Source organism: Poromitra crassiceps (assembly GCF_964638095.1).
Source record: "Poromitra crassiceps genome assembly, chromosome: 10".
Classification (NCBI taxonomy): Eukaryota; Metazoa; Chordata; class Actinopteri; order Beryciformes; family Melamphaidae; genus Poromitra; species Poromitra crassiceps.
The window spans coordinates 14824986-14846997 of NC_139631.1; the positions used below are offsets into that span (position 1 = coordinate 14824986).

Genomic DNA, 22012 nt, shown 5'->3' on the forward strand with positions numbered 1-22012 from the left:
TGGTGGATAAACAAACTCACACAGCTGTAGCAGTAGCCTGCATCATGCGACGTAGTGGATAAACAAACTCACACACCTGTAGCAGTAGCCTGCATCATGCGACGAAGTGGATAAACAAACTCACACACCTGTAGCAGTAGCCTGCATCATGCGACGTAGTGGATAAACAAACTCACACACCTGTAGCAGTAGCCTGCATCATGCGACGTAGTGGATAAACAAACTCACACACCTGTAGCAGTAGCCTGCATGAGGCGTTTGGGGAGCATGGTAAATAGCAGATGCTGTGAGGCGTTTAGGGGACATCTGTAATTTGTAGCAACAGAAATGAACCTGTGTTACATTTACGTTATCGTGTGTTACTGGACATTAAATTTACTTAGCAAATTGACTGCAAACTGCACTAATTTCTCTATTTCAACCACAAGAGACCAGTTGGTAAGATTTAACAAGCGGCTTTATTCAACAAGTAAAAAAATGGCATGGCAGCTATGGAATGCAGGCTGTAGCTAGCCTGGATGGAAAAACCTTGTTCCGAGTCTTCCGGCTATGGGCGGAAGACCCGGAACCAAAGTGCTGTACTCCAGGAAAATATTCTGCTCAATTCTTGTGTTCCGTTCAGACGTAATGTTATGGATCCGGCAAGTTTCTTCAAGTACTTATTTGAATACTTTGTTTGGTATGTCAGCCCATGGGTTTTACGGCGTTCATTATAGATGATATTATTTCAAATTCAATGGGTTTCCAGCACTATTTTTCTTCTCTTTGCACAAAAGCACAGAACCATTCCCTAATCGTTCATTTCATATCGCAGGTTCACATGTTTAGTTGTCTTTCCCAGAAGAGAGAGAGAGAGAGAGATGTGCGTATGCTTTATAGGGCAGTTGCACCTTAAAGGAGAATTTAGTTTTTTTTTAACCTGGACCCATCTCCTGGCAATAATTATGATTTGGCCACTCACCCAGCGATGTCCGCGGCGTTTCTGGCCGTCCTAGCGTTGTTTTGAGATCAATAGCATCCAAGTCAGTTGTAAAATGGAGCTGATTTGGGGCCAAGTGTGAGCCTGTCTTTCCTGCATCTAAATAGCTATTTTTATTCCCGTTTTCGCCACATATCGTCATAATGTGATCCCTCAACATCCACCAGAGTGATATTTCGCCCCAGGCCATTTCCTGGACTCTCACACAAGGATCAAATTACCTCAAACGTGATCTCGGTCACCAAGTCTCGTCAAGTCCCGCGATACTTTCCTGCCGGCTGGCCAACTACAGGTACACGCTTTGCGGTGGTGGTTTTAGCGTAACCTATGTGGGGTTTGGCGTAACCTATGTGGGATTCGAAATAACGAAGGTTATGCCAAACCCCACATAGGTTACGCTAAAACCACCACCGCAAAGCGTCCTACCTGTAGTTGGCCAGTCGGCAGGAAAGTATCGCGGGACTTGACGAGACTTGGTGACCGAGATCACGTTTGAGGCAATTTGATCCCTGGGAGACTCCAGGAAACAGCCTTTGGCGAAATATCACTCTGGTGGTTCTTGAGGGATCAGATTATGACGATATGTGGCGAAAACGGGAATAAAAATAGCTATTTAGATGCAGGAAAGACAGGCTCACACTTGGCCCCAAATCAGCTCCATTTTACAACTGACTTGGACGCTATTGATCTCAAAACAACGCTAGGACGGCCAGAAACGCCGCGGACATCGCTGGGTGAGTGGCCAAATCATAATTATTGCCAGGAGATGGGTCCAGGTTAAAAAAAAACGAAATTCTCCTTTAACTTGGATCAGATGGAAATCATTAATGTCTCGTTTATGAAATTACAGCAAGTGATTGAATTATAAAACGCTGGCATCCATTCGGCCTGGTATAGAGAGGAGCGGGGCTCATGCTGCCTTGGTCGGAGAGGCAGCTTGTGAAAGACAGGACCTCACCGGCCCCGTTCTCCCACTGCGTATTTCCTCCTGACGCTACGCTTCCTGCCCGTCTTCGGAGTCTGACATGCTGAGGGTGGCGGAACGCTGTTTGATCCACGGATAGTAATGACTGGAACGCTGTTTGATCCACGGATAGTAATGACTGGAACGCTGTTTGATCCACGGATAGTAATGACTGGAACGCTGTTTGATCCACGGATAGTAATGACTGGAACGCTGTTTGATCCACGGATAGTAATGACTGGAACGCTGTTTGATCCACGGATAGTAATGACTGGAACGCTGTTTGATCCACGGATAGTAATGACTGGAACGCTGTTTGATCCACGGATAGTAATGACTGGAACGCTGTTTGATCCACGGATAGTAATGACTGGAACGCTGTTTGATCCACGGATAGTAAAGACTGGAATGCTGGATCGATCCACAGATGGAAGATGATAGTAGATGATAAGGCAAGTGGCGAAACAAGAGCTCAATGGGGACAAACAGCCGAGATGCCAGCTGCTGCTATGATTCGGTCAGAGAGGGAGGTGAGCTAAAATCTTCGCTATATACAGTATACTAGGATGAAACTGGCGACGACTGACGTCATAACTGACGTCACACATCATAACCGACGTCATACTTTGACTGACGTCACGGGCTGATCAGATATGAGAATATGGAATATGGAGGTCGGTCTTCGTGGGCTGAAATTCAGTCTGCGACCACACTAGGATATTTATTTCGTTGTGGAAAAGGGACAGGAAAAAAAGATTTTAAGAAGGTTTTGGCCTCCCCCCGTTTTAATTTTTAATTTTTACTGTTCTATAGTTCTATAGTGAGATACAGTATACTATTATTTCATAGTTCTGGTTTTATATTTGTAACATTGACAATGAAAATAACCTATATTTCTTCAGTTTAAACAAGATTGCATTTGTGTGTTTTACTTGGGAGGAGGGGGGCACTACATAGCAATTACACTTAGGGCAGTCAAATGGACAACAGCGGTGCTGCACATACACGCAAACACAAACACACATGCACACATGCACGCACCCACACAAAGAAAATCATTAGTGTCTAATCATATTCAAAATATTCACATTTCTACCTGGAAGCCTCTGACTCTCACCTTTCCGTGACCTGGAACAAATTACAGTCCAGTGCAAAGGAAGCTATCGCTGTTAATGGGGACAGGTGAGGTGAAGCAGTGAAGGACGATGGCATTTAAATTAATGAGCCGCAGTGATTGATTAAGCCCAAATGAACTCTGATCCTGAATAATAGATCTCTGATTTACACATTAATTAATCTGATTATTCACTAGACCTTGATTGTACAATAAGGTGGTAAACTTGTTACAGATTATATATTTTTTTATCTGGTATAGGGAACACTCTTTTTGCATATTATTAACTCCTACTTCAGCTAAGTTGGTATGTCAGTTGATTTGTACAGAAAATGTATTTGACATTTTCATGATTTAACTGATTAAAGATGAGTCACACTCTTTATTGGACATTGATTGTCATATTTCACTTCCATTCTGATGGGAGTGATGCTGACACAGCTGTGATTTTGTTGTTTTTGTTGGTCTGTTTCAAGTTCATACTGTCTGACGAACTGAAGAATCTGTCTCTGAGTTACCTGACAATATAAATGTGTCCGTTATCGTGTGCAGCCTACAGCACAGCAGATCTTGATAATAAACCTGTCCTGTCCTGTATATGCTAGTTTTGCATGATGTGCCACAGTAATCTTGCTATGAGTAAGCGTATATACCTACCTTAATCAGATTTTTTTTTTTTTTTTTCGTATCAAGTTTTTTCGGATTTCCCCCCGTTTCTCCCCAGTTATACTTGGCCAATCCCCACTGCTGTCCTGGCCATTGCACCACCCCCTCTGCCCATCTGGGGAGAGTTGTAGGGACTAGCCCATGCTTCTTCCGATAGATGTGCAGTCGCCAGCCGCTTCTTTTCACCTGACACCTGACACATGGCGCGTGGATCACGCTATTCCCCCCAATGCTCCCCGAACAGGCACCCTGATCGACCAGAGGAGACACTAGTGCAACAACCAGCACACATACCCTTAATCCGGCTACCCACCCGGCACCCGCAAACATGGCCAATTGTGCCTGTATGGACGCCCGACCAAGCCGGAAATAACATGGGGGCTCGAACCTGCGACCCTCATGTTGTTAGGCAGGGAATCTATCTACCACTGCACTACCCGGATGCCCAGGAGTCGGTCTGACCATGGAACTGGTTGACTGGATGTGATTAATGATGCTGCCGTTGACCTCATGGTTGAACACTCATGCAGAACTAAACAGACTGCATCTCTATCATCTAATTTCACAAGCAAAGCTCCAGCTATACCGGCTATAGAGAATTGATTCTCAGTGGCACTTTTATTTATGTACCTGATTACGGAGGCAAGTGTGCCCACATATAAATGCACCCACACACACACACACACACACACACACACACACACACACACACACACACACACACACACACACACACACACACACACACTCACACACTCTCTCTCTCTCTCTCTCTCTCTCTTATTCCCTTCTTAATATTTATGCTCTCGGCAACGCTGATGATGCAATCATGAGTGATGCGACCGCAAAAATGTCAAAGAGTTTACACTCTCTCTCACCCTCTCTCCTCATCTCCTCCTTTCCAGAGCTTCCTGAATGCGGTGTTTGAAAGACTAAAACAGTTCCTGGAATGCTGTGAGTACTTGTCTCTTTCTCTCTTTGTCCTCAAACCCACGTGACAAAATGACAGGAAGTGAGTTGAAGTTGGGCCGTCTTTCTTGAAATCCCATCGTCTTTGCTCAAAGCCTGTCATTGATAACTTTATCCAGACTATATTATACAATATTACTGTATTCTACAGAGTCTAGACACAACAGCTAGTGAAGTTTGGCCATATTGTATGAATGGCATTCTCCTGCACTTGCTTGAACTAAGAGGCGGTGGTTCTCCAAAGTAAACTCTAGTCTAATCCCTCCAAAGGCCAACTGGAATCGAACCAATGTTACTTTGTCACATCCTTTGAGCCAACATGGCTGCCACTGAAAATGGCTGTTGCCAAATTCACTGTCAGTGGCTCTACCAAGGTGGTGTAACGTGAACCAAAACTTGGACATCAATGGCGGAACACGTAAGCTTGTTATAGTCTTTAACAGCAAAGTGAACATTATACATTGGAGGAATATTGCTGTAGTCCATTCTTGGGAGTTGCTCTCCCCTTACAATGGAATTGGAATTCTTTACTCAAGTTAACTTGACTTTGTCCATAGAACGTTGTCACAACACCCAGAGAGTGGGGGCAATAAGGATCAGACAACCTCCCCGAGCAGAGGCAAAAATATCATTGGCGATATCAGCCACAACTATCACATCCAATATATACTCTGCTGATGGCAGGGGAGCCGGGGTCAGAGTCCTGTTGGTATTTTGCGGCTGGCAGATAGCACAACAGGGAGGCAGGCAGCTCACAGGAGAGCGAGGGGGAAATATCAGCTCTGCACAACCCTGATAAGGTCAAATAAATAAGCTGGCGTTTTTGGGTCTGGTCTCTGTTGTCCATTCAGATGTCTGGCTCGTCCTTTGAGATGAGTCAGACATCTGAATGGACCACAATGGAGGTCACTTGTCGGTTTCTCTCTGGCTGTCTGTCAGCCGCTGTCCCTTCTCAAGAGTTATTCAGTTGGTTCATGAAATCGCTGGGCTGCGTGCCCTCCAGTGTTGCTCCTGGCCAATCCCGGCGCCACAGGGCATGGTTATTGCTTATCCTATGTGCGAATAGAAATCACGCGTCAGTCACTGGGGTGTTGAAAACATATTAGGGCTGGCCTGAATACCATTTTTTGGGCATATTCGATGGCAATCAACAGCAAATATTCTGATATTCGGGGGTGGGTGTGGGGGGGGGACTTTTCCTCATGTCTTTTCCACATGTCTTTCTGTTTATTTTCGGTTTCACGTTTCCCCCCAGACCGTGCCACCGCTGGGGTAGAAATGGACACACAGCAGTTATCCTATAGTAAATGACTGAAAGATTAGAGAAATATATTCTAGGCGGTGTGTCTGTGAGCATTACTTGGGAAGGACTTAACTGCAGCCATTTTTGGTGATGAATCCGTCCGTCCGTCCAGAAAAGGCCACGTGTCAAGTGTGTTCCAGCAGGCGACTGTCTCTGTCTGCACACCCAACATGTTCTCATTCCCATCGCGTCCTACAGTATGTTGACGTTTTGTCAGGACCACTTGGCCCACTATACCGACGTGCCCGGTTACGTTCTTCTGCCGTTAAAAATGAAAGTAAACATGTCTCTCTGCGTTTTAGGCAACAAAGCTACTTCCAAAAATAGAAACCTGAATACTTCCCCAACGTACAAATATCAGAATAGTTCACTATTCGGCTCCAGTCCTAGTGGATACTGGATATATATCTGTCAGAGATGATGAATATCCTTTAGTTAGAACACGGCTCTCTTGAATACTCGATTCTGATTGGTCAATCAACAAGATTCACCGGTCATTATTTCTCGACAACCGACCGCTGCTCTGCCACACCTGGATTAATCAGTTGATAAGAGCTTTTTGTCAGCAGACACTACTAATTAGGCCAACCAGTTGCAGCTGTGGTGTCTTGTGTGCCAATTACGAATGAAACCGCTTTGTCGTTGAAAACGCTATTAAAAAATCTATTTGAATAATTATTTTTGTCAGATTATTGAATGATTTAGTTGTAGGCCGTGTTCTAAGTGGGATAATGTATATTGAGGCGGTGATTACTGGGAAATAATGACCTTCAGGTGAATGATTAAGCCTTCCGCTGCACGTCGGGCTCAATCATTCACCTGTCGGTCATTATTTCCCCCGTAATCAGCGCCTCAATATACATTATCCCTTACTTATAGCTGTATAGTCAGTCCATGTAATTAGGTTGGCTATGCCTTTTTAAACGATCCCGTACACAATGACGTCAGCTCTGTCTTCATGTGGAGAAGTGCTTGTTTACTCTTCTGTCTTTATTTCTTTCTCTCTCTCTGTTTTCAATCATGATAATGCTCTCCCCCCCCCCCCCCCCCCACACACACACACACACCAATCTACTATAGCCATTACTAGCTGTCACCTGCAAAGAGGGAAAGACTGGAAAGGACACAGGGTTAATGTCATTGAATGCTATTTTGATGGGCCTAATCCCTGATCTGTCCAAGATCTAATAAAAGCAGTTAGCCTTTGTGAACAATCCGGCCTCACATTACATCTGTGATTACTGGAAGAAAGATGTGTGGATTAGGGATGGATTGGGCACGAGCACTCAAATCCTCCCATTTAGACGTCAGTATTCGTTCAACGAGAGTACTTGCATTTAAAAAAAAATCAGAATCCACCAACACAGGTGAAAAACCCGGTGCAAACAAAACAGATGGGTGCATACACAGCCAGATGCACTCTTCTCCATAACGTACAGTAGTCCTGATAAAACTCATTCACGCTTTGCACTTACACAGTACATCAGTCTTTCCCCTACCATTCTCTCGACGACGCCCCTGCCAGGCCAGATTTTTTGTTTTGTTTACGATTTTTTTTTTCCTGCTCTCCCCAAAATTTCAATAAACCTTTATGGCATGTTATTGCAATAAAAAAGAAAGAAGGTCCGCACACTGAGCTCCCGTTTACCTTTTAATTAGCCATCCAACAACAGTGACGTTCCTTCCTCAGAATTACATAGAAAGACCTTGTGCCATGTTTAAATACACCTGTGGCCCGGTCATGTGACATGTCACATGATCGCGGGGAAGTTACATAATAGTATGTTGATACTTGGGATGCCATTGTGAACATAGATGCGAACAGGTTCGCTAAAAGTTTAGCGTCGCCAGCGAGGGCCCCCACTGTTGCGGTCGGGGTACATTTCGAAATCCCTCCACGCATGAAAGTTTTTCTAGGGGAAACACTGCAGTACATTATCCCTGCTCTACTATTAGGTAGTAATACTGTAGATATTCTTATAGGCATATTCACCTTATGCAGCCACTTGACCCATTGTATCATGACTTCCTGTTCAAAATGCTGGCTGTTTTACCTGCTTAAACTAGTCTGACTCAACTGGTCGAACTGATTCAGAGTTCTGTAAATCTCAGATCCAGCGCTTGGGTGCGCTTTAGAGTGCCACCCGCGCGGACTGATGTAAGCAGGAGAAGACTTTTTTACTTTGGCCCTTGGTCTTGGAATGACCTTCAAACCCGCCTTAAACTGGCCTCTCTGGTCTCTTTATATAGTTTTAAACAAAAACTAGCTGAGGTCCTTGCCACCTGCTGTTCCTGCTTTGAGGTGTAGCACTCCTCTTCTTGACTTTTTACTAGCTGTCTCTCATGTTGATGAGGCATGCTTTTGATTGTACAGTTTTATTGCATTGGTCTTTTAGATCATTTCTATTTGTCTTAAATTTTCTCCATTTTGAGTTGATGGTGGTCAAATGACAGACATTTTTGTATATGTATTTGTACTTGTGTATTTTGTACGACGTGAAACGTGCTTTTGCCTTCTTGGCCAGATCACCCTTGAAAAAGAGACCTCGGTCTCAATGGGTTTTTATTTTCTGGTTAAATAAAGGTTTGAATGGTCAAACCTAGTTTGACTCACATTATGAGTCAGACTAGGTTTATGAGACACAGAAAGTGTAAATACAATCGGAACTTCCCATTGTATTTACACTTCCTGTTAGTCTCTCAAGCCAGACGGTCTCTTCTACATGAGGTAAATAAATAGCCTATGAAATTAACCGTTTGGTGTTGTGTGTGTTTCCAGTTGGACACGGATCCCTACTCATATTTTCGCTTGGGTGTTAATTTCGGATCATAGATTTTTTTGGTGACTGCTGTATGATAATTGCATGTGAATACTTGAATATTGAAATGACTTAAATGCCCATCACTAGTGTAGATAATGGTCAAGGAATGATGACCCTGGTTTGAACTTGGAAGCATGCCAGGGACTGTCACTGTCTCTGTTAGTTTCATCAGCAAGGAGGCTGATGAGGAAGTAGTCTCGCTGGCCAGCCTCCCCTCCCTTCCGTGAGAGGAGTCTGGCTCCACGGAAACAGGTTGCTGGCATAAGCCCTCCCCTGTCCTACAGCTGCTCTCCCATTGGAGGCGTCGATTTCAGACGCTGCCGGATTTCCGCTCCCCGCTTAAGAAGCTCTGTCATTGGCTCCGACCATGTCAATCAGATCGGCTTCCGCTCCCTCCTCCCTGTGTGTCACTGTAAATACTCCCCTGCCGCCGCAGTGAAAACAACAATGCTAACTATCTACTGTAGCAAGCTAATGGCATAAACCTACACGTTAGCTCGTTGCTACACGCTGAAAATGGCAAGATGTATTGTTGGAAACTAATTTCCAAGGGCACTGCCACTAAGCGCCGCCCATCGCAATTCCACAATGGAGACCTGCGCCCCCAGACTCCTCTCACGGAAGGGAGGGGAGGCTGGACAGCGAGACTAATGAGGAAGTAAACCATATGGGACATATTTATTGATCCTAGCCTCTTGACTGGTTTTATGGAGACAACATTTACATAGGAGAGTGTGAGTCATTCACGGTCACTACTTCTTTAATTATTGTACTTTATTACAAATACAAAGGCCTGTCATGGTCCGGAAGTTTCAAGCTTAGAGTACCAAAAGCACAAGGTAGCACTCACAAATCTTCAGGAATTTCGATTTCACTGGCATGGTCCTTCAGGACTGTCAGGAGGGATGTGGACAGTTGTACAGTAAATCAGTCCAAATGAGCATTTCAAGGGTAGTTCACTTCATATCCATACTGGAGAATCTTGTGACTGATTTCAGTAAATCCCTCTCATGTTTTCCCACTCTCTCTTACTTATTTAATTAATTAATTACTGTCTCCCGCTCTGTCAGTCTCTCTCTTGCTCATTCATGCTTTAGTTTCTTTCTAGCCTTCTGCATAAGCTCCAACATGATTCCATTAGTTAGGCAAGATCGGGTGCTACTTCAGATCATTTCCTCTCCAATCTGCCATGGCATGCAGGCCTGCTGGAGAGGCTTCCTCTTAAAGTCGAGCTGAACCGAAAAATGATTTTTTTTTTCCATTTTAGTTCAAATACCTGGGTATTCAGTGCACCTATTTATTCATGTATGCAAAGAAAATCACAAAAATCTAATTTCTTTAGTTTTCACACTTTTTCACATCAAAAGTTCATTTTTCAAATTTCATTCATAACAGTAATCTACAGTTTGCTGACGTCACATATCAAATTCCTACCCCATTTCAACCAATCATATCACGATCGATCACGACATCGCAGCTGTCAATCAATATTTATTTCAGGAGAATTTTCTCCTCCAAATGAAGGAGAAAATGGCGCCTAGTGTCTGTAATCTGGCAGAATTTCTAGCCATAAACTAACTACTAACTTGGCCAATTGTGTGTAACATCCAAAATAAAGCAAACGGTAATGTCTAAGAATGCAAAGAAATTTAACTGGCTTGTTAAACTCGTATTTGGGGATAACGTTAACGTAACGGGTTGCCCCTCGGAGATTCCAGGCGGGCAGCCAGCACTCATGCATCGGATTGTCCGCTCTGCTCCACACAGAAGCAGCTGGCTGCCTGGTACTCTGCGGATCCCACTCGCCTAGCACCACAACACCCTAAATCCAACTCGATTTGTGGGCGGAACACGCCAGGATTGGCCAAAGCCAAATCCAGTCTCCAAAATTGTCAAATCAAATCATCGACATGCTACTATGGCCCGCCTCTTAACCTGTCATCTCAGACAAGTTTTGTTTTTCAGTCTGAAACGTGACTCCGATCCACGCGCCACTTGGGCTCCATTGGGTTCATCTCGTCTTTAAGTATTATTGCAACACATTTTTGGTTGGGCGAGTGACCTTGCTCTCTGAAGCCTCTTTAGTAATAGTCCATGATGCAGTCGATTGTATGTGGGTTTTTTGCAATGTACCTTGATGAACTCTCAGGTTAAATGCTTCATGAAGGAAAGGTTCAGACTTGTAATACATCATGCTAGGTGCCACGGGCCTTTCAAAGCCAGTTGGTGTTCACCCTGGATCAGTGTTGGCATTCTATTCCTATCCCTTTGACAGATCAGCCCCGATTTGTGAAGATAAAACTGTTTCTCTTACTTACCCAGCACGTCTACTCCATCGAGGCATAGTGACTTTCCTCGGAAGATGGGCACATTTTGGGTTTCACTTTTTAAAGCTAATCGCCTGTAAAAGCTTAAATACAAATCAGTTTCAGAATTTGTCTTGATTATGTTACATTAGAGCCAGTTACTGTTTGAATTGTCAACAGCCAGGAAGAACATTTAGCTTTTTAGTCAGGTTGCACTTTTATAGGTTCAGTCGATGTCTCGTCATGGACGCTGGTGTAGCTGGCTAGGGGCGTGGTCAGGGTGGGGTAAATCCTCACGTTCTCTCCATTCAGCATAGTTAGCATTTAGCTGCTAGCCCAGCTCAGGCAGACACGATTGGTGATTCAGCCACAGCAGTAAACGCACAGCTGAACAGACGTCTGTACCTTGCTCTAAAATCCCAAATCCTGTAGTGTAGAGCCGCAGCACCTTTGGTGAGTGAGCCCATTGAGATATATAGGGGGTTTTACCCCATTTGCGCGCTAGCCATATAACATTTTGTGGGCGTTCCCACACAGACCGACTGTATCTATGTTTTAAATGATAATCTTCTTGATTATTTTACCCAATATTGTGATCACAGTTATTAATCATGAATATTTGTCTTGATCTCGGGAACAAAATTGTTTTATTCTGCTTTCATCTTAACATAGTGACTAAATTCAATTACAAAATTCTACATTACATTAATATAATCTATGTTAAACTTGCAGGTCGGCAGGTTGGTCCAGACAGCACATGTAGAGAGAAGCTGGAGAAGACGATCATCCTGTACACTAAAACGGTACGTTGGAATGCACACTATGCATAATGCAGTGGTGGGACAACAATATATCACAAAAGTCTGTTAGATCATCAAGTACATATTTACCAGATTTGTGCATTACAAACCAAATATGGCTTCTTACTGACTTTCACCACCTTGATTCCGCCTTTCTCTTTCTGTTCCACCTTTTTTTCCCACCTATCTCTCCTCTTCTGTATTTTTCTCTCCTCCCATCCATTCAGTTGTTGGACTTCCTGGAGTGCCATCCGTGTGCATTTATCCCCCTGATTCAGCGTTCTCTGGAGTTTGCCGTTAGCTACGTGTTCACACCGGCTGGGGAGGGAGTGACCTTTGAGCGCTTCATTGTCCAGTGCATGAACCTTATCAAGATGATTGTCAAGAACGATGCCTACAAACCTTGCAAGAACATTGACGGTAGGAAGCAAGGGATGGGGGGATTAAAGGAGCAGCGAAGTGAAGTGAAGGAAAAGGGAGAAGGGAAATATGGAATTGAGAGGAATCTAAATCGATGAGGCAAAGTAGATTGGATAGAAAACTAGAGAATCAAATCTTAAGTTTTGGATCTATGATATAGAGGTCAACACAAACCGGCATTAGCCCATCAAAGGAGATTGCCAAGAGTCTGTTTTAGCTGTGTCACATGGTTTCTGCAGAACTAGAAAGCCGCTGAGGCACTTAATACCATCGCGATCATCTCCCCTCCCTAAGCAATACTCAAGCCATCAGAGGCCTCCAGACAGTGTATCGATAAGGGTGCCGCACAGCACTCAGCCTTTGTTCTGCCAGCAAGCAGATTGTTTGGCGTCCCGCAGTCAAGGTCTTTCTGCTAAGCAATTGGTATTCGGCAGAGAAGGTAGAGCCATTTTCTGGCGCTCTTGTACTAATGCCTTGGTTTCAGAATTGAATCTGTCTATAAGTTTGCACTAGCTGTCCTCTTTTCAAGCTTGCTATTCTTTTAAGTGCAAGGGTACACAGCTCATCATCTTAGTTACGGCCTTGGCTGAGAGGCCTTGCACAACAGCCTACCAAAACACTTGGGATTGTCCATGACAGTTCCCAGGTTTTCAAGATCGATACCTGTGTCTCTGGTGATCTTGTCAGGACAGGGTAAGTAAGTTTGCGGCCTATTGATAGCTTCCACATCAATAGTTTGGATATTAACTTTGAAGCGGAAGCAGTGCCCAGCAGAATGAGTGCATGTACTGAGATGAGGTATGTCGCCGTATATTTGCTGCAATATTGGATGCTTCTTCGAGGAGAGGTTCTGAACCTTACGAAGAAGGTTTCCATCGAGTCGTCGGTGGAGTCTGGTGTTAAGGGTTAACTTTCGGAGCCGTACATGAGGACAGTTTCAGTGGTTGATTTAAAAAGGTTTCATTTCATGTCGTTTGGCCAGTTTGATTGCCAGATCTTGTCCATCTTATTGCACACCACCCATGCTTTGTGAGTTGAGAAGTCTTTCCGCGTGTCCATGATAAATGAACCCAGGTATTTGAAGTAGTTGACAAGCTTATGATGGGCTCCGTTTAATGTGGACATGGAGGGATTGGCACTATTTGAGAGGATCTCTGTTTTGGATGCAGACCGCCATGAGCAGCTGCCTCTTCAAGGGCAGTGAAGTAGAGCCTCTGCATCAGAAACGGTGTTTGATGGAATAACGAGGTCGTCTGCAAAGTCGGTCAGTGAGGATTCTGCATGTGTGGGTGGTTGATCAGTAGCCCCGCCCCCTTGTTATTTGTATCCAAGGAGAGACAGAGGATGTGATCCAGCACAAGGATAAAGAAGGAGGCAAGTCGCCCTGTAGAAGCTTAGTTGGTTTGAGTATTGGTTAGGACTTCATCCTTCATTTACTTAGTAAATGTATACGTCATTGTATAATGTACACTGGTTCCTAAACCTTTTTTCTGGGGACCCACTATTTCAAAATGACAAACTATCGCAACCCAATTCACAATAGGTCTTATCTATGAATCGTGGGAAGACTGTTTTGTCCATAAATGAACGTCTGTGACCTATTTTGACTGTAATTTCCGCATCACCTTATATTATCTTGAATAGGTCAACCAGCCATTTTGAAGAGATACTGTATATGTTTGATAAAGCACAACTTTGTTTTATGCATCTAAATGAGACCAAATAAATGCATTTAGGCAGAGTTAACAGGCTATATAATTGTTTGTGTGTCCCATCAGTAACCCCCCCCCTCCCCCAAATGATTTACCGGTATATCTTTTATGATGAAGAAATTTAAATTTTAGTATCCTTCCATTAGCCACATTTTAGCGTGTGAAATGAAGAAATTCAGCTGGGATTGCTTGCAGCAAACTATACTTCAAAGCATAATTTACAGAAACATAACATGCTTAATGTATTGTATATTGTACTGTTGTGTTGCTGTCAATTACACTGAATTGGATCTGCAGACGGAGAAACGGTGGAAGTTAGAACCGTTGAGGTGATAATATGGCTATACTGTTTCTCTGTCTCTTTCTTCCTTCCTTCCCTCCTTCCTTCCTTCAGACAGTAAACCAGAGAGTCTGGAGGCTCACAAGATCAAGACTGCATTCTTCACGCACCCCACACTGACAGAGATCGGACGCCGCCTCGTTTCACACTACTTCCTCCTCACAGAGGAAGAGCTGGCAATGTGGGAAGAGGACCCAGAGAGCTTTGGTATGAGCACCTCCTTAGGCACAGACAACCACACAGATAAACATGTAAAGGAGACGTGCAGACACACACCGAGAGCTTTGGTATGGGCACCTCCTTAAGGGCAGTTTAGACTACGGCAATTTGATGATCGCTTGACGAGCATCGCTGAACGTCACGTTATGTTCCATTATCGCTGGACGCTGATTTTGGACCCTGTCGCCCATAAAAAGTATAAATACTAGGCGATAGGAGAACGCATCGCAGTTTCTTGCTTCATTTTCATTTTCTCTCAAGACATGGAGGTAGAAAAACAAGAGCTAGCAGTGCTTTCCTGAGCCAGTGATGGGGTCAAAGTTGAATCCAAATGAAGTCTTGGGGTGATGGGCGCAACCATGATCGCAAAGATGCCATATCGCCCGTCGCTGGAAGTATAAACATTATATCGTTGCCACCGACGATGGAATATGATCATGGTCGGTCGCAACCACCAGAAATCGCTGTACTATAAACTGCCCTTTAGGCACAGACAACCACACACATAAACATGTAAAGAAAACATGCAGACACACATGATATATACAGTGCCTCTGCTGAGCACCCCCCAACAACAAGCCTCACACCAGCGTTTTCTAATAGACTTTTCATCTCTTATCACACTATCTACTAATCTGACACTGTTGGCTAACTTTCCTTTTCGTTTGTACTCAACTTTCTACTGCACCTACTTTGATTGCAAAAAATCATGAGGTGAAATCACAAGATGGGCCAGTGCATTTTTAGATGTATTATAGCAGAAATAGCCCCTCACCAATTGGTCAGTTATTTATCAACGTATACGATGTCTTTGTGCTATTTTATTTACTCCCCTGTCTCCTTGCATGTATTGCTTATATTTCACCAAAGGGTGTATGTTGCCACAAGGGATCCATATAGTTGATTCAAGGCAGTGAGATTTTGATACTGTGAATCTTAACTCACTGTTTTAGACCCGCTGTATCGTCTACACTAGCATTTATGATAGATTTTATAATGCAATTACTTTTCCACCTTTTTTGTCAAATGCCCAAGTATAATGGCATTATAAAAGCCATTTATCTACATTTATCTCGAGGAGTGTGTAATGGTAAAATGTCTAAATGCAATAATTTTTCTCTCACAAGTGTCACAGGGTCGCTCTGTAGTGGCGTGTGTACCTGTGTACACACTTGCATGGACGTTCATTTCTGTTCAATAAGACCTGCTGGCATTCTTATTAATTGCTCTCTGTGTATTGCCAAAGTATAATGCCAAGAGACAGATTTTAAACAGCCTGTGCAATAGAAAGCTTTATTGGTTTTGTTAGAAAATTACATTAGGGTTTCTCTTCTCTTCTCTTCTCTTCTCTTCTCTTCTCTTCTCTTCTCTTCTCTTCTCTTCTCTTCTCTTCTCTTCATCTCGTCTCATCTCTTCCTCATTTGCCTTTTAATCTAATTACATCTCTGTCTATTGTTGCCTCCACAACAGCTGTTGAAGAAACAGGTGGTGACTCCTGGAAATACAGTCTACGGGTAAGTACACACACACACACACGCGCGCGCGCACGGCACACACACACGCACATGCACGCACACACACGGCACAGAGGTCATAGATCGTGGAAACCCACAAGGTGCCTGCTGGCCCAGATCTACAGTCTCAGTCACTTTGATGGCTTCACACGCTAATGAAGGAACCTGTCGTATTTTCATCTCAGCTACCTGAGAGCTGTACTACATGTGTATATTGTAATGGCTGCTCTACACTAACTGTGTAATGACTGGCTTCACAAGCACACCGCAAACACTTCCTGCTGATTTGTCCACTGGTCCACTGCCTAGTGTCATTTCCGTCCTTCTGATCCCATGCATCTAGCACATTTCAAACATCGTTTCTGAGGCCAAGACTTCATGAAGTGCAGCTCCAAGTGGTGCACATAAGCAATACGCTATGCGTCTTGAATGCGAGAACAATGCAACAAAATTAAAACAACAAATCAAAGTCCATTATGCTCATGCCTATTTTATAGATGTGTAACTGAGCTTTAAAGCTTTCCATTGGTGCAGATAGGAATTCTATGAACAAAAAAAAGCACATATATCAATTCAAGTACAGTACTTGTGTGTCCTGTATTTGTGCAGACAGCCCAGGGTGTCTGGAGGGCTCAGTGGGGTTTGTTCACAGAGACTTTATGATGTATGGTCTTACTACGACAGCCCCGCTCTCTGTGGCCCAGTCGTATCTGTCACCATCACAATAGGGAGGATAAATCCTCAGCCGCCCTAAAAATCCATTGGCAACTACACACTGGTGCCCTGAGCGTGACAGCATCTCCGTCAGAAGAATGAGAGGAGGAATGCCTTTTTTCTTTTGAGAAACTCAATCTGTCCCCGCTACAAAACACAGTCAAGCTGAATGTCCTGTTTACCAAGGTTAGAGGCTGACTTTTAGGCCCCGTTTAGACGACAACGGTCTCTGCATATTACGGCAACCGGTCGTTGCGTTCTGGCCTTTGATTCTGCGTTCATACACAGCGTTTGTGGTAACGATTCGCATGCAGCGATATCCATTCCCTACCCCCCCACAGACACACAAACAGATGCCAGTATCAGCACCAACCCGGTCGGGGCAGCCTTAACTCCCAGCTATGTTTGAGCAGTAGAATGTGTGATGTTTTAGGTTTTTACCGTGGTATCGGTTCCAGTATCAGTATCGAGATATTTAGGCAGGTATCGGTATCGAACTCATACTTTTGGTATTGTGACAACACTGTCTGTTTTGCTACGATCATATTTAGGTGATTTAAAAAAATCCCCCCTCATAGGATTATGTAAGACTTTCCCCCCCTCTCATTTAGAACATATTGAGGACACAAAATCCATTGAGTTTAGTTTTGTTGCAGTTAGTGAGAGGTTGACCCAAATTTTGTGGTAAAATGGCTGCCTGCCTATAACCCGAAAGCTTTGAATTGCATGGCTCTGCATCTCTTTTGAGTGCGTGCTGAGAACAGCTAAATGGAAAGACTTACTCTACCTTCAGCACTATTGAACATATTTTGTTTAGTTTTGTTCACATGAATAGCCCAGCAGAGCGCTAAGAGTACTGGCAAAATCAGGATTTTTAATATTCTATTCTACTCTACCCTACTCTGTTCTATTCTACTCTATTCTATTCTATTCAGAATGGAAAAATTATACAACTTCACATTTTTCTTTATTCCTTTTCAGTATCCCACCTTAGTAATGTCAGTTTTTTTTATTGTCAGTGGAGCAGGTGATGCTTGATGACATTGCAGATGAGAGTTTCTGGACTTCCCTCTGAACTACATCATCATAGCTGTAATGTGAATTCTAGATGCATTTATTTTTTAATACCCCCGACAGGAGGTGCCCTCATTAGAGTGGTAAAAAAAAACATAACACATTATAATGCAGTTGGTATTATATGAATTGTAGCAGATAATATTTCTCACAGTGGGGGCCTAATGCCCTATATATGTTTCTATATTATAAATTATTATATCATGTGGTGGCAATTGGCAGAGTGTATTAGTGTAGCACTCTAAAACAGTTGGTGGGCTCCAGGGTTTTAGAGCTTGTCTCTGTGGCTATCTCATTAGTCAGTAGTGGCTTATCGTCGGCTGTTGTGTTTTTTTTTTACTTGCTATATCTCTCTTTCACTGTCTTATTTTCTGTTTCTCATTTTGTGTTGACCTCTCCCGTCTCTTTGATTCCTTTTGCACAGAGACCCCGCAATATCAATAACACCGTTAGGAAGGCCCGCAAATGAGCCAGCATTGCCTTTTTACACAGAAAGTGCTTTTATACAGCAAGCCGACTTTCCCCCTGAGTGAAAGAGGCGTGGCGTTCCATCGCCGCCATGGAAATGTTAACAGCGGTACCTGCTGCTGAGGGAAATACAAATTGTAGGCTAAGTAGCCTAGTATTGTAACATTGTGGATGGTTTTGAGGAGAGACCGACAGAACAGAGGAAATATCCTCAACTGTAGCCCGCGACTCTTCACAGAGGGATTTATCAGATGCACAAAAAGTCATTTGAGCATACATAATATAACCTTTTAGATATAGCCTACTACTCATAAAATGTGTATAGGCAGTAGGCACGGAAAATTCCTCCTGGCCCTCCTGTTGCAGTCGTGGCCTGATTTTGTCTTTTATTTCAGTTCCCTCCCTAATCATCTGTTGGTGTTAAGCCCCCACTCTGCTTACTTTCATCACTTCAGACGACACACTCCCGCTCTGCCGTTTGCTCTTTGAAGTACAGTAGAGCAGGGGTTTTCAAAGTGGGAGGCAGGCCTCCCCAGGGGGGCTCCAAGCAGTTTCAGGGGAGGCTCAGTGAATGGAAGTGGGGGGGGGGGGGATACAATACAGTAGTTATTACAAATAGTTATCAAAGGGAGATTACATAAATGTGTGATTTCAGAGATAGTTCAGAGATACAGTCGTTTTGTGGAATTTTGCTGTTTTCCCATTTTCTCAGAGACAGAAACTAATAAATGTCTTCAGACAGACACTTTTTATGTATTTGGTGTAGACTGAATTATGTCAAACAGTAATATCAGGCTAACTCGGCACAATTGTTGAGTGTATGGGATCAAATAACGATCTTGATCCCATAGACATCCAGGATTTGGGGGGGTGGGGTACCTTTCTCCAAGTTGTGTCTGGGGGGAGGCCTACACTCTCAGACTTTGAAAAGCCCTGCAGTAGAGCATTCATCGATTGGTTGTCCCAAGTTCATGCTGTAATGTGCCTACCTATTTGAAAGCACGCTCCAGCAGAACTCATAACTCTTGCATCAGATATTTTCATTGCTTATTTGGGATTTATGCTTGCATCGTCCTCTACATGTTTGTTTTGCGGTCAATTAATGCAGATCCCTCTAATTCTGCCAACACAGCCTAAATCACTTCTTCTCCTTACTGGTGCAGAGATCTGGGTGTGTAAACAGCAAAATCCTAAAGCAAATACAATTATAAATTACTTGGAAATGTTACACTACACAAAATAAAATTTAAATTACAGTATATAAAAGGCTCAGCAAACACAGTGACTTGCCTAGCATAAATCTAACTATTTTCTTTGAGGTTGAGTTCATTAACATCTGAGTAAAATCGCAAAGACAAACTCCTTGACATCCACAACTCGAGCACCACAGGCTGAAAGGATTTTGGCACGTATGTAGGGCTTCCATGTATAGCATCTGAAAATTATGACTCATGATTATTCAGACTATATAGATATTGCGCACTCATTTCTAGTGCCGGCACACACTGTTCTGAGCTTGCGCAGTTGAGTACTATAATTGTGTGTCGCGGTGCCGCCCGTGGGCCCGGCTGGGTATCCCAAAAAGCGGTTTATCTCGGACACGCGCATACATTAGTCATAGCGCCAACTACTGTACTGGCAACACAAAAAGCAGTTTAGTCCCCGAACCGTTAATCAGATTGACTTCAACCTTGGGGGGTGTGCTGCTGGGAACCCGATGGACTGCCGCGCAATGTTTTAGATTTTAAATGGCCATAACTCGCACAGCATTGCTCCGATCGCCTCCAAACTTAGGGAGTGTGCTTAGGGGGACCTAACAAATTGCAATGCCACATTTTGTGAAATTCTGACAGCGCCACCCACTGGCAACACAAAAATCGGTTTGTCTCGATCATTTATGTTTACATGTATTGCCTTTCCTTTTGGCCAGGAACTGCAGATGAAAATTTGCCAATGTCGATTAACTCTGACACATTTACTTTTTAGTTATACTGTAGAGTTAGTTTAATGTGCAATATCCCTGTCAAATTAACATCATACTGACAGCCTTTATATCATACACTTGGACATAGAAATAAATAAATTAGAAAGAAATATGTAATCGTCTCTTGATGTAAAGAGCAAAAGCCCATGGGGCGAGAGTGTTTCTGCAGTAAGTGATTAAATGTTGCCTCAGTGTGCTGCGCTGCATTTCTTGCTAATTATTTGCTGTTAACATCGCTTGCTCCCTTATTTTGTATTGATTTATTTTCACTGTGACATCTAAAAACCAATGAACAGTTAGTTAGTGCACTTCCAGTTTTCCTTTTTGAAAAGAGGAAAATCCACACACACACACGTATGTTCGTACACACACACACACACACACACACACACACACACACACACACACACACACACACACACACACACACACACACACACACACACACACACACACACACACACGGATCCCCTGCCAATACCACATTGACTTTGTTTAACTGAATGCTTGAGGCTGTTTGCCAGTTAATGAGATTCTGTATGTGGGTTTGTGAACACCTCTTTGTATACTATTCTATACTATATTTGTGTCATTGTTTGTTTATTTATTTGTTTATTTATTTATTCATTTATTTATTCATTTATTTCTACTTCCCTTTGTATTTATGCCATCCCCGCTCTCTTTCTCTTCTCATCTCTCATCTTCCCTCTAGCCTTGTACAGAAGTCTTGTTCCTGGATATCTTCCACAACTACAGCCAAACCCTTACCCCTGTGCTACTGGAGATGGTTCAGAATCTCCAAGGTCAGTTTGTTGTCCATTAAACCGTTATTACACACAAAAAGAAAGACAGTCTGCTCTCAAAGCAACAATAAAACGTGATTGGTGGCTCATTAAATTTCAGTGTTTTTTATTTTTCCAATGCGGGGAAAACATGAGTATCGTAACTCCTCCGGCATAATTCACAGGCACTAATCATGCACATAGGCCGCAGTTCCCCTGTGACCCATAATGCCCTGCAGGCTTCGAACCACATTTCACTTCATGTTGCCCTATAGCAGAAGTCCTCAGAGAGACTACAGTAATACTTATTTGTGTCACGGAAATCACAGGAAAAACACACGGTCGTATTCCTTTTAGCTCTAGCAGTCATAGCCGCTTTCAAGCCTCTATATGTGTAGCATGTGATCTATAGGCTTTGATAGCAGCATCTAGTCCCCCCAGTGACAACCGCCACCATTACATCTACCTCCTCCATTCTGCCTCATACAATACATCCACACAGTGCCTCAGGTGTCCCGGTGGTGGTGGAGGAGAGTAGTTGTGCTGTTGCTGAATTACTACTCAACGTTTTGCACCCGCCGTGTCTCCTAAGCTGCCTCCGCTTCCAAGTGACAGAGTGGAAATGTGTTCTGCTGGAGCGAGGAAGACACCACATTGGATAATTCTGTGGCCGGTATCGATTTGGAGTCCAGAGTACACAACAATAAAGACTAATAGAGAGGCAGAGAGAGGTCTGGGAAAATGACTGAGACACGCTGATGATGATGTCGTCGAGTGCAGGCCTTTTGATATCCTTGTTAAGAAAGCTGTTACTTTTAGTGTTTCGACTCAGCCGCCGTGTGTGTGCGCATAAAGTCCTACC

General features: G+C 43.5%; 1 protein-coding gene across 1 annotated transcript in view; it reads left to right on the forward strand.

The window, feature by feature from the left end:
- The window catches only part of ipo11 (importin 11), a 222691-nt gene that overhangs the window by 41725 nt on the left and 158954 nt on the right, over nucleotides 1–22012 (forward strand). The window contains exons 8-13 of the mRNA XM_083644271.1: nucleotides 4629–4677; nucleotides 11856–11926; nucleotides 12151–12343; nucleotides 14450–14602; nucleotides 16085–16128; nucleotides 21081–21171. Coding sequence (XP_083500397.1) covers nucleotides 4629–4677; nucleotides 11856–11926; nucleotides 12151–12343; nucleotides 14450–14602; nucleotides 16085–16128; nucleotides 21081–21171 — 601 coding nt within the window. The remainder of the gene's footprint in view (nucleotides 1–4628; nucleotides 4678–11855; nucleotides 11927–12150; nucleotides 12344–14449; nucleotides 14603–16084; nucleotides 16129–21080; nucleotides 21172–22012) is intronic.